Raw genomic sequence first — 17,662 nt, 5'->3', positions numbered from 1 at the left:
CTAGTAATACTTAAACAGATGCATCTTGCATGAATATCCCCAATAGAGTTAAGCACTTTGCGGTATTATGCCTTGGTCTAATAAATCTAAATGTCATATCCACACATAAATATGGATTAAGGCTACAAACCAGTCTAAAGTGTATCTTCTTATATCTGTGGAGTTTCAGGGAGGTTTTTGGTGACTTCCACAATTCATAGCAGGAAAGATATATAAAGGTGAAGTTGTGGAAGAAGAATAGAAGCAAAAATATGAAAGAAAGACAGGACAAGATGCATAAAAGTTTTTTTCTATGGCTTCAGTACCTGTCAGTGGAGCACAGACTGATGACTACCACTACAATACATATTACTGGACTGATTGTGTAATTCATTTTTTTCACTGCTATTACAGTTGAAGCAATAACGTCCCCCCTTACACTGATACACTTTTTTTATCAGAGAATAAGAGCTTCTTGATAACCAGGGTGTAGCTATAGACAGAGCGATGTTTTTCTCATTGCAGTGCATTCAAATCATTTGCAGTTCATTTCTAACTCACTAGAATAAATGGAATGTCACTGTAGCTGGTTTTACTATCCATGGATTCTGTGTGACTTTTATTACTTTTCTATAGCCACAGCAACGCCTACGGTGATCATGCAAACAAATGGAATAATTGGCCTCTTTCAGAAGAACTTCATAAAAATAAAGCCTAGATCTTTACACATGCAATTACTACTTGCTGCTGTGAAAATAGGCTGTTTTCCTTGCTAAATCACAGCATCACAGCCTGAATTAAATACTCTTATGATCATCATTTTTGTTCTGCTCTGTGATGGTTAGGTGCACAAGAATCTAACCGGTCGGGGAGGTGTGTTTTCCACACACATAAGCAAAGTGCAAAAAAATTCCTTACTATAAAAGTGCACATCATTAGCAAAGGCAGAATTAGGTCAAGAAAGATCATTAAAGAGTAAAACTCCCTCCAAATATTGATCAGTTATCCCATGATGGTGCAGATTATTGGCTCTTGTTTTGTCCTTTATGATTTTACATGTTTAATCTCCTAAAATGAAAACTCACCCTATTTCTATAAAATACCTAACCCATAAACTGGAATTGTCAGTTTGCTCAGTGATCAGGTTGCAATTAAACAGAGGCTTGTTTTTGGCCTGTGGAAATCAAAGGAGGATCATTTCACCTACTGATTTTTAGAATTTGCCAATACATAGGGTTTATTTTCAATACAGCTCAACAGACAAAAATATAAACCAGAAAATGGTCAACTGTGTAAAACTTGGGTTCTTTTAAATTAGCTTAAAATAAAGGAGCCTCCGTAAAGCTGAATTTCTATTTTGGAAAACATTGACACTCCTAAGCAGTGAGAGAGATTTTTGAATTCTATTATTGGTCTGAGTGCCTCTGTGTTGCAATCTCACCTCATTGAGGGTGAGTGTAATAGAAACACATCAGTAGAATTTCATATCGCTTCAGAACAACATCATGTTGGGATCACTTTGTTTTCTCAGGGATCCAGTTGCAAATATATAGTAGTACAGGATAATTCCACAGTACAAGATTTTTCTATCAATGTGAATCTCTCCTAAACGCATTGTGAGAATTGTGCATGCTGTTTCTCTGCTGGCAGGCCAATCTCACCACATGGGGTAAGACTTAGTGTATAAATTGCATAAAGTGGAATATCTAATGCATAGGATTTTACAGGGGAGGTTTTTTGGTCTTTTCCCTCACCCTACTAGAGTACCTTGCTCTAGTCAGATACTGCCACTCATGTCCCATTGGCCCCTTGATAAATGGATTGATTATATTGATACCACTGTGTAAAGTACTTAAGTCCTACATTAAATATGACTAATAGGAAAGCCTTACAGACAGTTATTAGTCAGGAGCTTTCTCTTATTTCTAGAGGAGTGCTTCTCTTCAAGTGTTTCTTCTGAGTCTACTGTCAGTTTATAATTCCTGCTCCTGGACATATCTAAAGTTCAGTGTAAAGACATGGAGCTAAAACTCAATTTTTGTGCATATGTTACAAAAGACAAACCAGATGCTGCTAACTAAAATGAAAAACTCTGATCTCTCTCAAGATGGGTAGTTTTAAAATAAGAGTCTCCTAAATGCTGTCTGATCAGTTCTCAGCATTTTGGAAATGGCAGGCAGCGGGAGGAGGAATTGTAAAAATCACAAATGTTGCCTTTGAATTGGGCATTGATACATCGATTATTTTTATAGTTAACTTAAAATAATATAAAAATATGTACTAATCTTGCAGGAGACATTCTGGTGCATTTGATTTTCTGGTTTTGTGTTAAGTGCTTTGACAAACAAATATTGTAACACTGTGTCTAATTTAGTGAAACAGAGCAGATATTTTTTGTTTATTTGAAGTGAATAAGGAATGTTTAAAAACCTCTTGCAAAACATGCGCAAATGTGTATCCTCTGTTCTTTGAAACATTTAGAAAAACTTCACCACGTACAAAGTGATCCCTCTAGTAGTGTCAGGACAGAAGTCATGAACTGTAAAAATCCATGCAGCTCAGATCCTTAGAAGGGTCAGCTGGTTTTTACTCTGGCCTTGGAGAAGGTAGAAGATGAAGCTAAAATAATTATCTGCTGCTGAGAACTTTTTCCTGAGATGGTGATTGATTAGTGAATACCCTTACCCAATCTTTAACTCAGCCTCTGTTTAGTGTCCTGTTCTTCAGAATGGAACCACGTATATCTGACTTGGGTTAATTGAAGCTTTGAGTAAATGTTAAGTATAGAAGTACAGAGTTAGCATTTATCACTTCACAGTAAAACCAGATCAACAAATAAATTGCAGTGTTTATCATCTGGAAGCTTAGCAGTAGTACTTTGGGCAGTAGTGCGTGACAGTGTGAAAGCAGTGAGGAGGACTGGTTTAAATGGAATGTTTGAGCTAAATTCCCTCCCTTAAAACAAACAAACAAAAAAGTAGAGTTTTCCAGCGCTTCTCAGAGCATGAATTGGTAACCAGCTGTATCATATTTAGCAAATGCACAATCACCTTGCGTTGTTCAGGGTACAAAACATCTGTAGGACCTGCTCTTGTTTTGCAGAACTCAGGTGCTGTCAACATCTAGACTTTTATTGCAGTAGTACCAGGAAGAATTTGTTTTCCTTTTAGAAAATCAGCAGTAATGCCAAGTTTCCAGACAGTAATGCTATACACTATATTGTTCTTAAGCTCTTGTCTTGTAGCCTGTTGGCAACAAGACTTATCCATTTTTCCTTTTACGCAGAGAGCTATGACTGCTCCTTTGTAGTAAATACGGTCTTTTACACTGAACATTCAGAAAGGGAGAAGCTGATCCTTCACTAGGTGCATAAGGCCACTCCTGAGTATTGAGGTGCTGATGTGTCAGACTTGCTACAGCTTGTTCTTATTGCTATTGTAGTGAGATGATTTGGTCAATACTTTTCCCACATGGAAGATGATAAATATCTTGAATTTATCTTGCACACGTACAAAGCTGAAAGTTACCAAATTTTCCTCAACAGCCATCCCGATTATTTGAATATGCATCTATAGCACAGGAAAAACTCTGATACTGACCAGTTTTGGAAGTACTAGGATAACAGTTCCTAGATGAGAATAGCATTTAGCTGTTGAAAATGTTAAATGATAATTTTAACTGTTAAAAAACTGCTCTGCAATTTTGGCATAGGAGGAAAAAAAGTTTATTGTAAATGTAATGCAAGCTTAATGTGGTACATAGACATTTTAACAAATGTAGCTGAATGTATTTACAGAATCTAAGCACTTCTGCATCCTTGAGTTTGTGTGTACTGGCACTTATACCTCCAGATACATCTACCACACAAGTAATTCTGATCCATTTCTTGCAAACCTTGCATGGTGATTACTCTCTTGGCTCAGTCTTCTTTACACACTTGTAAGGTGCAGCAACCTTTGCAAGTGCATGGTTTATTGCAAAGGAGGCAGATCTGCATCCTTCTGCACTGTTTCCTAAGAATAAGTGGCTGGAGCTCTGTAGGAGGATGTGATCAGTTTAACTGTAATGTTGCTCACTTTGAAAGGGCATTGTATTCATGGGCAAGAAGAAATTGTAGCATTTGGAAGGGAATCTGTGCTGTATCCGTTCTGCTGCTGGTTTTAGGATTCTAGTTATGCCATACTTGAGGTTAAGCAGGATTTGAGGCGTTGCAAGTTGTTGTGCACTGTGATAGAGACAACAAAACTTCCTTGGGAAGTCAAACCTGTAGTTAAAAGAGAAAGACACTGTAAATATAAATATTCTGTGATGGAATTGTTACAAATACAATTGAGTGAACTTTTTTCCCCCCTATGTATTTCCTTGGTCTTTCTACCTTTTTGTATGTTACACTATTTTGTCTTGCAAGCCCTTCCCTTAATAAACATTGATCTCTTTGCCCTCTCTCTTTACTGGCTGTAGAAGTTGTCTTCCCTCCAGCTCTTGCTCTGTGAAAACCTGAGTTGTATCATTCACCACTGCACTGACTTATCTTTTATTATGTGTTATTTAGAGATACCTATTCTCTTTGGATCATACTCTAATTTTCTCCTATCTCCTACTTTTTAACTCCTTAATTGTGTTATTTAATTCAATAAAACATTGTAGGATAGAGTTTATTTGTAACATGCTGTACAAATTAAAACTACTTCTAATGAGACAAATTACGATGTTAAGTATGTGACCCTTTGCAAAGTACTTCAGTCTGTTCAGTCTGAACTTTACATTTTATTTTGATAAATGCATAAGACTGAAAGGTTTTTAACCTAGAAATCCTAGTTGCTACAAGAATGTAAGTAAACTACCAACATGGATTAATTAACTGGGTTGCACATTCTGTGGCTGGAGTGAAGCTAGGGAATTAAGTACTTCTTTTATAGCACTGGTCGCAGCTGATACTTTCTTAAAACCAGCATTTGTACCTTTCCATTAGTTTTATTTTGCAAAACAAGCAAACAGCATCAAATTTCCAGTATTACTCTGTTAGGAAGATGCAATGGGAAACAAGTGTTTATTTGCACTCTCAAGCCTGATGCACAGTTGAGTCAACTGGTTTTATGGGTTTGTATCAGCTACTACAGAAAGAGTTGTCAGGGAGCTCTCCTTTCTTAGTTGCAGAAGCAATGGAATGGTGGATAATCTAAAAAGGATTTGAAGGAATTAAGTTAATGATTCTGGATTTTGCCTTCATCTTAGGAGAACATTGGTTTCATGTATTGATTAACTCCCTGAGTTTACTCTTTTATTATGGGATCAACCTACAATAACATACTGGGAAAGATACATTTGTCTGTGAATCATTTGCTCTTGATGACTTTTCTGAAGTCTTTATATCAAACTTCTTAGAAATTAAAGGCAGGTCTGATTCTTTATTGGAAAACACTGGATGATGATCTCTCTTTTGGCCCGTTTGAGAGGGAGAAATAATAAAAGCAGTGTGCAACCACAATACTTTTTAATCAAGCTACTTTTCAGGCAGTTATTTGTTTAAAACTAGTCTTTTTAAAATTTAGACTCTGTATGCTAGAAAAGATCTGGAAAATAACTAAGAAATGCTTAAAAGGAGTTGTTTGTTTACTTGTTTTTGAAAAAAGAGATAACCTAAGAATTATACTTTCAGTGTTGAGCTTTTCATTTTCATATGATAGATCTAATATTCAGTACCACTGTAGCTTTGCAAGTTGTATTAAAGTAGCTATTTTCATGTTTGAGATCTATAGTCCCGATGAAGACTCTTATTTTATGAATGTTCATAGAGTCTATGTTGCAATTAACTGATTTATGTTCTGTCACTGGCAAAATAAAAAACCCAAGTCTTGATGTATTTTATTGCTAAGTTAAATAGCTGAAATTTCACTTAGGATGCAATAACCAATGCTAAAGCAGGAAGCTAAAAAGAAGCTAAAATCAGCATTATAGCAAAGAGCGGGGCACTTAGAAAACGTCAGCACTTTTGGGTGGATTTTTTTTTCCCTTTGCAATCCTTTTATCAAAGAGGCTTTTACAATTCACATTTGAAGATTGGGAAAACAATATTAGACTTGCAGAGGGAGTTAATCTGTGTCCAAAGCATTTTAGTTAAATTAAAATATAAACTAAAAAAATCTATTGACTTGAGCCAACTCTTGTTTGACTCAGGGTAAGACTAACATGTGGTCTGCTGTGTTGGGAGGGTATGTGAGCCACAGCTGCTGGATTCTGTTAGCTCCCGTGTCCCTGGTCTATGCAAACTAGAGTTTTTATTATACTGAAGTTCTTTATTATCTCTGTGGCTCTGTGTCCCCATCTCTGAAATGAGATTGCTGTTTCCTTAGAGGCATTCACAACACACTCCTGGCTGTGGAAGCTGTTGGTTGAACATATCCAGGGTCGTTGTTCTTTTCACCTAGTTGGTTTCTCAGTGATCTGCTGCCAAGGACTTTTCAGGCATGTTTCTGTCAGACAGGATCCCTGTATGAAGGAGGCAGGGAGACATTTACTAAAAGAGACTGCACTTGCTTAAGGCTGTGACTGGTGCAGAATCTCTATGCCATTTGCACTGCTTGAAAGCTGTGTGGCAGACTGAACTGCGTGAAACTTGCCTGTATTTTTGAAAATAGCAAAAAAGAATAATTTCATCTCAAACCATTCATTTAACCCAACGTGTCAATTCTATCAGAATGCAAATGAGTGTGTTTCCATCACTTTCTGTACAGAGGAACCTTTGTGAGGGAGAGTGCCACTGACATACTAGCACATTTTAGTTTCTCCTTAGGTCAAGTGCTGTCAGTCATCTCTCTAACATTGTCTGTTAGGCTGAGGATTTTTGGAGGTGTATGTTTCTCTAAGGCTGGAATCTTTCAGATTTCCTCCTCATCATGCACCCAGGTCTTATATTTGTCATCCATTACTCAAACAGGTATCTTGAAACATCTGTCTCAGAAATAGCAAATGTATTAGTAATCATTAGTAATTTTTTTTCCCTCAGAGTCATAGAATCGTAGAATGGTAGGGATAGTTTATTTTTTTTTTCTTGAATGCCACAATTCTTTTCTCCTGCCTGTTTTTGAGGGGTTTTGTTTCAGCCTCGCAATAGTTTATCTGCTTTTCTTCAGTTACTACTAATAATTAATATTGATTTTATACATTGTCAACTAGAGCTTCCTATTATGTGTTATGAGAAGTGGGGAGTAAAAAGCTGAAACCTTAAGAGAAACTGTGTAGCCAAGTTGCTTGCTACAACCTTCTCCTCCCTCAGAGCAAATTTCATGAAGTGCACAAGCTGAGCCTGGTTGGTATTTGCTTGCTTGTGAAAGATACTTAACAAAAGTTTGGCACAGTGTTAGGAAGCAGAGATCAACACTATTCCTGACTGTCTCAAAAAGAGATGTTTATGGTTATGAGAAGGCAGTTACAGAAAATGAAGCGTGCATTTTCTTCCACACTGTGTCACTAATGCCATGCAGGCTGTCAGGTCTTCAGACCGCTAGAGATTGATGAAATCAGTCCAAAATCCTGGAGATTTACAAAGATACTATTGTTAGCTAGAGGAGAGTACCTAAGTGGAAAATAAAATTAATACCATTTACAAGAAGATTGTAATAGAAAATGGATGAATTTCCTCTAGTCTCCTGCTTTTGCCTGATTGCAAGTGGGAGCTGAGCAAAGACAGTACAGAAAGTAAAAACATGAATAAGCCCTTTTTAGACCACAACAATATTAGACTAAAATACTTGCAAACCTAATTTATTTGTAAACTTTATTTGAAATAATTCACAAGGAAGTGCCAGACAAATGCAATTTGAGATGTGGTGGGTTTAGTGTGGTTTTGAACACACAAAAAATTGATCTACATTCTCAAGCCCATTTTGTTCTGCTTTGCATGTCTCTTACTTTCAGATCTTACCAATTTTTCCCTTCCTGAGCCAGTGTCACTCTTTTACCATTAACTGTAGCTCTGCTATGCCTCACTGTCACACCAAAATGGATCCCTGCCATGAAATCAGTCTTCAGTATAAGACTTCCTTCTTATAGGTCTGAAATACAGTTTACTTTTGACTCTTCTCTGTCCGGGTTGCCTGATCATTTGTCTGGGTTGAAGGTCTGTCTTTAAAGAACTAATATTTTGTTGCTGGCAAAAGAAAGGGGAGGTGAAGGAAGGGTCAGGGTGTGGATCAGTGTTAAACAAATTGTGAAGGTCACAAAGAATTTTAATCTGGCTTGAAAAAGAGACTTGTATCCAGCAGCACATTTTTGTTTGTGATGGTCTGAATGGACAATTGTGGCTACTTTGAGAATTTGGTGTAGACTGCATGACTGGTATAAATTGAATTAGTCTCATGACAAGGACATAGTCCCCTTCTTTTTTTCTATCTGCCTGATGGAAAGCAGAAGAAAGCCCCGTGTGACATGTCTTGACCTGCAATGTCAATGTGGGCTTTTGTGACAGGCTCTGATTTCTAGCCTCTCATTTGATAAAGCCAATTTGGTGGAGACTAGAAAGGAGGTTTGCTGCAACACAAAATGTACTTACAGAAAAGAGTATCTAGTGGTGAGTATAGATGACTAACATTCTGTCTTAATAGTCATTAGAAAGACAGAATTTCTTTCTGAAAATGGGGTAAAGTCTTGTGCTTCTATGGTACAGAGAGATGATCACACCAAATAATGCACTGTTTAATACCCTGTGCTGTAGTATCACCTTTCTTTGTCCTTTCATTCAGCCATCTCTGTGCCTTCCATTTCTTTCATTTGCTTGTTTTCCACCTTCTTTCCACTCTTCTGCCTTCCTTTCATCTTCTTACACTTCTCTCTTCCCCCCATTTTGTACCCTAAACTGAACTGAAATCTCTGCCTCTTTGCCATGCTGACCAGAGTACCAGTAAAGAAATCATTGTGAGTGCTGCTTTTCCCTAGCCTGGAAACATCCCAGCTTTCTGATTTTATGTCCGTTTCTCTCCCGTTCCTGATGCCCTCCTTCTTGCCTGCACAGACACTGGTAGAGGGTTGTGAACTTAGAAAATTTCCAGTTGAACTACTTGTAGTGCATCAAAGGATAAAGCAGCTGAATGCAGGTTGTGTAACAGGCAACTGTAACCTGCAGTGCTGGTTGCTCTGCCTGCACTCACAATGCACATGTAATGATTTAAATGGAAATGTTTTTGAATGTGTTAAGTACTAGAAAGACATTTTGAGTTGCTGTTTTGTTTATGCTATTGCTTTGGGGTTTTTTTAGCACAATCCTGTCATTCCCATTGATACACCATTCAGTGGGGGGTTTTTGGGTTTTATTTTTAATGCAAGTGTATCAAAATCTTTTCACTGTAAATTTGCAAAACTCATGAGAGAATGATTGTCATGTTTTCCTTGAATATTAATTTCAAATAAGGGGCTGTAATCTGAGCAGAGGTAGCCAAGTGTTTTTGCAGTCAGTAAACAAACTGGAGCATGGTGAGAAAATGATGATGTTTGCAGGGTTGCAATTTGAAGGCACAGGATTTGGCTGTAGGTACTCTTGACAGCAAACCATGACATTGTGCCAGCGTCATGACCCTGTTTGAGTGGTGTGTTCTGGAAATTCTGTCATTAGTATTCCAAATTCTGGTGGGTTTTGTTGAAGAGTCAGTTCAGCTCATGCCACAGACCTCTAGAGGAGATAAAGAAAATTGGAAACACTGTGTGGTGTAGCAAATCCAGAAACATCCACTTTTCCAAGCATGAGTATGTTTCATTGTGTCACATGGAATAGAGAAATGTGTTCTCTTTGTTAATGCATTTATTAATGTGGATTTTTTTCTCTCTTCCCTTATTCAGAGACCTGAGTGAAAACCAGATAAAAGGAATCCCTAGAAAGGCCTTTCGAGGAATCATTGATGTGAAAAACTTGTAAGTGACAACTTCATTAATATTTGTGGTGAGAAACATTCTCTCTAGGTTACATGTGGCTGATGCTATTTGAGTACTGCATGGTTAACTCTGTGCAACACAAAAGGGAGCTGAGGTTATTATCAAGGGCCTCCCATGCTACTTTGGTTCATGTGTCCACTATGCAACACACCTGGGGAGGTTTTGAGCAAAATAAGAATCTGCACTTAAAAGCTTTACCCTTCCCTGTAGTATTGTCCTGCAAAATCCAGTGAAAACACAGTCCAAGGCTCCAAGCAAGGTATGCATAGGAGAAGAGCTGGTAGAGTTTAGGGGTGAAATGGAAATATTTCACCTAGATTTAATTTTCTGTCCCACCACTTGGATGGGAAGTAAATATGGTAAAATGTGGCACCCAGACACAGTAGTTGAGCACAAATAGCAGAGAATGAAAAAAGAATGTTGGAAATAAACTGTACATGCTTTGACAGTTTGTATTGAAAATTAAAATCATTTTTAAAGGCCATTAAAGAGAGAAAAGTGGGGTTTGCTGTTTGTGTTAATGAAGCTAGTCTGCCCCAGCCATCTTCTGTAACACACTGTCTGCAACATGTGTAAATAAAGATTTTCAGCTCTCTGTTTCCAGAGCTGCTAGAGTCTTCTGCATGTTACATACCAGAAGGGCATTTTTGTGTGCACCCACACGCTGACACACCGTTGGCATCACTAGAGTCAACAGAAGGTGAATTGAAAAAGGAAATAACAGCCAACAAGTTGGCAGAGAGTCAGGATTTCCTGACAAACCTTGCAGCCACTCTCAGAATCATTTCAGAGCCATTAGTATTAGCACTGTGTTACTACACCAGTAGCTGAAATCAGATACCCCACTGTGTTAGATATTGTAAGAGCAGCATAAGCAGTGTAGATTTTTTGTTGTTATTTGTTTAATAGAAGAATCAGCTAAAGGAGGTCTGAAAAGAAGCGCTTTTCTACAAGCATTCTTGCAACATACCTGTGCTAGTTTCATTTCTTCTTCCAATGAACAGCCTCTTCAGCATCCAGATGAATATTTTTTATAGGCAGCATTGAAACTGTTAAGAGCAGTCAGCCTGAGCCACAACATGACCACATCTGCATCCAAGGGCAGAGCACAATTCTTGTATGTTTTCTGGTGATGTTGTGTTGCAGGGAATGTTACACCACTGGGGTTTATGCAAGGGAGACAGGAGTGCAAAGACTAAAGCAAAACCTTCTCTGGAAGTTTCCAAACCTGCCTAGACATATCCTTGTGCACCCTGATCAAGGTGAATCAACTTTAGCAGGGGATTGTACTGGATGATCTCTATAGGTCCCTTCCAACCCCTACCTTTCTGTGGTTCTCTGAAAGCAGGACTTCCCCCAGACTGCAAAACAAGCACAGGGCCAACACTGTGAGAAGCTCTCTGCTGTCTCTGAGCACCATGCAAGCAACCTTTGGAGACAGACAGAATGTGAGGACTTTTAGACATCATATGAAATTTACAACTGTTTCTGCAGGCATTCAGCATACTAAGCTTTTATTTCTTTAGTGATTTGTTTGTTACTTCATGTATGTTCCACAGTGACTTTAGCTTTTCAGGTATGAAGGCTTTCTTCCCTGAATGTCTGCCTGAGTAAACAACTCTTGATGAGCTGTAATGTTCCTGTTCAGTGGAGTAGCATCAGAGGACCCGCATAAGCAGTTGCAGTTTTTAAGACACAGTAAAAATATTGGAGAATACATAGTGGTAAGAAGTTTGTGGATTTTAGAGAGAAGAGTGGCTTTTTTTGTCATGTTAGCATGAACTTAAATTAGAGAATCACAGAATGCTGGGGATTGGAAGGGACCTTTAGAGATTATCTAGTCCAACCCCCCTGCCACAGCAGGTCTTATATAGGTCAAGTCACGCAGGAATGTGTCCAGGTGGATTTGGAAACCTCCCAAGAAGAAGCTTCCACATCCTCCCTGGGCAGCCTGGGCCAGGGCTCCCTCACCTCAACTGTGAAATAGTTTTTCCTTATGTTTAAATGGAACTTTATGTATTGTACCTTTTTGTCCATTACCCTTTTTCCTGCCACTGGACACTACAGAGAGAAGTATTGCTCAATCCTCTTGACATACACGTTTCAAATACTTGTATTAACAAAGTCCCCCTTCAGTCTCCAAACTGAACAGACCCAGGTCCCATAGCCTTTCCTCATAAGGAAGATGTTCCAATCCCCTCAGTATCTTTGTAGCCCTGCACTGAACTCTCTTGAGCTGAGGAGCCCAGAACTGGACACAGGACTCCAGATGAGGCCTCATAAGGGCAGAGTAGAGGGATAGAAGAACCTCTCTTGACCTGCTGCCCAAACTCTTCTTGATGCATCCCAGGATGCCATTGGCCTTCTTGGTCACGAGGGCACGTTGCTGGCTCATGATTAGTTTATTATCAACCAGGACTCCCAGGTTTTTCTCTGCAGAGCTGCTTCCCAACAGGTCAGTCCCCAGTCTGTACTGGTGCATGGGGTTGCAGAACTCTGCACTTTTCCTTGTTGAACCTCATGAGGTCCCTCTCTGCCCAAACTGTTTAATTTAGAGTAGCAATAGATGGGGTTTTTTTGCTTCAGAAAATCTAAGTTTCCCAGCTATAATTCACTGTTAGTTGTCCAACTTCATTTAAAATAGCAAAGTTTGCATTCAGAGTTGATTTCACCTCGGGCAGGCTGTCAGAAATATCACAGGTGTTACTTGATATATGCTGCCGATCTCAGCATAGAGGGAACCAGGGTCTCACCTTTCCGAGAGCCAGTATCATGGGCTGGATGGCTGCAGTGTTTAGAGGTACTGTCTAAACATTTGATTCTAAAGCTTTAACAAAAAAAAAATCATGTGTGTCAAGTTGGGCAGTATCTGGTATGCTGTAAAAAACATAGTGTCAGAAGTGCTTTCCTGTAACCACTGTTTCTGTCTTTCAGGAATAAAATAACTCTGATCAGAAGTGGCCTCTCGAGGTCATCTAGTCCAACCTCTGCCTCAGCAGGAGCACACAGCTTAGTGCTCTGATTTATAGATTTGCTGATGTGAGCTACTAGTAGTGATTGTTTAGATAAATAGCTGGAGAAGCAGACTTTTCACTCAGATCTACAGTCATTTTTTTCTTGATAAAGAATGGATGAATTGTGTACCTAGGGTGGTTTGTTAGACCAGGTGACTGTTGCTTCCAGGCACAGGCTGGTGACCTGTGAGTTGCTGGGAAGAATGTGACAAAATCTTGATGCAACTTGCTGTTGGAAATGTGTTAACATTTCTGCAACTATAAGGATGTGATGCAGATTGAACCAAGGTAATAGTTAAAGCTCTTAAAGCTTCAAGCGGCTAACTTAAGTATACCAATTCACATTCTCAGTCTAACTTCGGTGGCCAAATCACTCCCTTCTGAGTGTCATGCATGACCATGCCAATGTGTGTTCAAGCTGCTAGAGGTTGTGCATGAGTGTTTGCCTTTCGATGCCATTCAGCTGCTGGAACACCTGCACTGCTAATCGCCTGGTGACTCTGACACGTCTGTGCTACCGCAATAGCAACAGGGTTGGCCGTTTCTATGGTTATCACTTTGCAGATTTATTGTGCTATCTCTGAGTTCTTCCACCATATAAAGCATGGTTTTGAGGGATCTTGGAGACCTTTAGGAAGCAGAAATAAAGTTACATATTCTCCCACGCTCACCAACCCTTTCCAATTTAGCTTGAAAATTCAGATGGGGAAAGGCTGGCATGGAATTGTCTGTTTCCATGGCTTGAACTTTAGCATGGCCTCAAATTTTTCCAGTTTCCACATAAAGTGTCCAAATGTCATGGCAAAAATAGTAACTGAAGAGATTATAATAGGGATGCAGCAAGTGCTAGACAATGTGAAAGTCTTCAGATTAATGCTGTCTTTAACAGCAGCTTGGAAACCTTCCCTCAGGAAAAAAAATGCAGAGAATTGATTCAGTAGACTAAGCCAGGGCATGAATTCCTTTTGGATACAAACTTCAAAATACGCAATCTAAGGACCTAATATAAAATACAGTGGGTGCCATTTGGAAACTTGGAGTGAGAACTACCCTATCTCAGCATGGCAGTGGCAGTAAGCAACACAAAGTGTCAGACTGGATCCAGTTGGAGCATATCAGTGTAAAAAAAAAATGAGTAGATCCCTGAATTTAAGGAAGGAAATAGAGCTGCATGTGCTTAAGCAGTGAGAGTATTTGGTGATATCTCTTGAGCATCAGGACTGCAGAACTGCTGTGGTACCAATCAGGTTTTGGTCATTTCAAAAAGCCTGTAAGATGATAGGAAAGGAGAAAAAACCAAAAGTGCCTTATGGACAGCAGTGTTTCAAGATATTTTTCAGCATGCCTTTCTTTTACATAGTAAAAAGTTATCTTTTCTCATCCTCTTAGAGCAGTGAGCCCTGGAAAAAGGGCTTGCATAAGGACTGTGCTAAAGAATATTTTTTAAACATCAGGGAGGCCCATTTGTCTGCACAAGAACAAGTCAAAGCAGAGGCTGGCAAGATGAGTTTTTACAGCCCCAAATTGGGGGAAATTTTGTTGTGTGAATTATTTTCCTATTAAGTGTTTTCTGCTGTTTGACTATAAAATCAAAGGAAGGCTCTGTACACAAAGAGTAAGCTAATGTCTATTTCTAATTAAGATACAGAAAGAATTATACAGCTTTCAGAAGGTTACAGGAACACATAATGTCCATTACCAACAGTGAACTTACATTGGAATTTGGTGTAAAGTGACACTTTGAACTTCTTGTAGAATAGAGGTATAAATGCTACTCAGTGGTCCTAAAAGAGATGAACAAGAAAGGACAAGAGAGGGGCAGCTTGCAGTTCGCACCTGTATTCAATTTCTGTTACTTATTGTCTAGAGAACGGGAAATGTTTCTTGCAGGAATCTAGCCCCAAGTAAGCACATTTATTTCAAGAGTTAAAGTATATGCATTTGGGTCTTGTTGAGCTTCAGGCTAACTCAGCACTGTCAGCCATGACCTTCCATCATAAAAATATATTGAGCCGCTTCTTGGATTTCTGCACGTTTACACTGCATGTGTCACATCTTGGCATTTAAATGAGTGTTTCTCTGGTGAGGCATTCCTGCAGTTTTCATTTAAGTAGCCTGCTCACCTTATTGAAGGCAGCCAGCTCTCCAGAATAGGAATACGCAGAGGTTGACTCAAAGATCCTGTGTCAGCAGCAACCATTTTATGCTGTTTCTGGCTATTGGCAGTGTGCTCCCAGCTCTCCCTCTTGCTGTGCTCTTTTCAGGACTGTGAAGCTGAATGTAACCAATTGAGCTGTGCAGGGATTACAAAGCATTGTAGGAATGTGATTCTTGTAGGCACAATGATAGTGGGGCTTGTTGCATTGCAGTGGTTGTTCCCCCATAGGAAATGCACAGGACAGATTTCAAAGAGTTATTCTTCCTGGCAAGTGGCTGCCCTGTGTACTTTTGCCATCTCTTGACAAAGTTTATTCCTTTGTTTCAAATCATTGAAGTAAGGAAAATCAATAGCCCGAGACTTCCCAGCAAGCAGAGATCTGAGACTAAAATGACAGGACTCTGGTTGTGTGTTTCTCCAAGCCTTTTGCTACATTCTTATCTCACACCTTTCAGACTGAAGGAAAAAGTACTTCTGTAAGCAGTGAGAGAGCAAACATACACCTCACGTAGCTAGAGCACACAGGCTTGGTGTTGGTGTCTATGTCAATGCAGCCTCCATGACCCACATCAAGGAGCAAGTGCTGGTGGCAGGGCTGAGTGATAGGACCTGATCCGTGTCCATACTATCTGTAGGGCTCAGGCAGTGCTATGCATGGTCTCTTTCACATCAACATCTCCCAGCCATGGAAACAAAATGTTTAAATGAAAGGAAAACAAGAGTATGTATGCAGTGCAGATGCATGGGGAGAATGACAGAGCAGCAGAGCAGAAGGAGAGCCAACCTGATGGTGTAGACACCCCATTTAAACACCACATAGAGTTAGAGCCACTGTTTTTTCAGTGAGGGTCACTGCCATTTCTTGTTTCTCACTCAGTAGAACTCAGTCCAGTGCATATTCAGTTTCTGTCTTTCCTCTTGGAGGCTTTGAGTGTAAGATAGAATTTTGTAGCATTGGGATTCAAAAAACCCACAAGCTAACAGGTTCATCTGTCATGATAATACAGGCTCATTGCATTCCTGTCTAAATATTTCTCAGCTGCACATAAGATAATAGCTCATATTACTAGACCTGCAAACTACTTTCCTTGTGTCCTGGGGCCACTTAAGAAATTGTGAGTAATATCCTTCTTTGTAGCCCTAAAAGTTCCTTTGGAGGAAGAAATTAAGCATTTAGATTTTTCATTTCTTTTTTAAAATGCAGAAATGAATCAGCACATATGTAACATTTAACACTCTTGCAAGTCAGTACACATTTATTTTCCTAGTGCTTACACTACCTATGCAACGTGAAAAAAACAGAGCTGTGTGAGTACTGGAAGATACTTTTGTGACTATTAGATTTGGTTTCTTATTTGTTTAAATGGCTTTTCCTGGAAGATACTCTTACTTTTTCTGCATACACCTACTATTAGCATCGATCCATGGGACTTTTGCAAAAAATTAAATATCTAGATTGCACATTCAGGCTTTTGAAAAAGCTGAACTTGCTCTTTCCATTGAGAAGTGTTTTACATTCAATTACACAAAACAGAAAACTCTTCCCGTATCATTTTTTTTCTATCCATCACAACCAGCACTGCAGAGCATATTTGTAATTTTTGCCATTCAGGCAAGAGGGTAGAAATAATTAAAGATACCTGTCAAGTTAAAATAATGAGTAAAGCCAAAGAAATAATGATTGATTTGTGTGTAGCTGTTTCACTAGCAAAAAGCAAGCGATCGTGAGTTGTTTGCCATACATCAATATGCAGTATATCTTAATGAAATGTTGCACGAGAAAACTCCACTCCTGTAGTCTGGGTTCTCAAGGGAAGCTATTATCTGGAGCCCTCTGAAATTCCTGCCCTTAGTTTCTTGACATTTGTATACAGAATTCAGCGTTCCTATTGCAATTTGCACTAAAATCAAACAAAAGGAGGAAGAAAAACAGTTGGACAGATTTTCTACTTGCTTCGTGTAAAATCTGGAGCAAGTCTGCTGAAGTCAGTGGTTGGCCTCAAATAAAAGCAATGAAATGGCTAGAGGGGAATTGATTATCACATGTTGGCTTGTGTATTTGCTTATGTGTCTTTCAATAGGCTGAACAATATGTGTCTGTGTTTGATGATGTGCATGAAAGGCACAGTATATTTAAAATATGAATACGTGAGAACTTAAAGGGTAAATTCTTGTTACGAAACAGACTTCAGGTTGCTTTGGTCACAGCTGGCATTTTTTGAGTGTTTTCAGAAGTGGCAAAACATGTTGAAGGTATTGAAATAGTAAGCTATTTGAATATATTCGCTAGAGACAACCCTTTTTCACTTTTTCAAGAGGAAAGAGATCATTAGGATTTCAACCTTTCAAAATTTGTAAACAATTATCCTCCTCCTTATCCTTAAATTCACACTGTACTCAATGTGTTCCAACAGTGTATTCCTTTTTATCTCCTGTAATTGCTATTCATTGTGATAGTGACCATAATGAATTCAAGAGACATCTCTGTGGCCATCACATTTGTTTTCCTAGAAATTCCGTTGTAATGCAGCATTATTATAGCATTAAAATAACACGTTACCAACTTACCACCTTCCATGGAGAAACA

General features: G+C 38.9%; 1 protein-coding gene across 2 annotated transcripts in view; it reads left to right on the top strand.

The window, feature by feature from the left end:
- Positions 1–17,662, top strand: part of SLIT3 (slit guidance ligand 3) — a 497,173-nt gene that overhangs the window by 244,787 nt on the left and 234,724 nt on the right. For both annotated transcript variants that reach the window (XM_062001935.1, XM_062001936.1), the window contains exon 6: positions 9,811–9,882. In XM_062001935.1, the coding sequence (XP_061857919.1) occupies positions 9,811–9,882 (72 nt within the window). The remainder of the gene's footprint in view (positions 1–9,810; positions 9,883–17,662) is intronic.

The sequence above is a fragment of the Colius striatus genome, chromosome 9, assembly GCF_028858725.1.
Source record: "Colius striatus isolate bColStr4 chromosome 9, bColStr4.1.hap1, whole genome shotgun sequence".
Lineage (NCBI taxonomy): Eukaryota > Metazoa > Chordata > Aves > Coliiformes > Coliidae > Colius > Colius striatus.
This window is presented reverse-complemented; position numbering and strand designations above follow the sequence as displayed.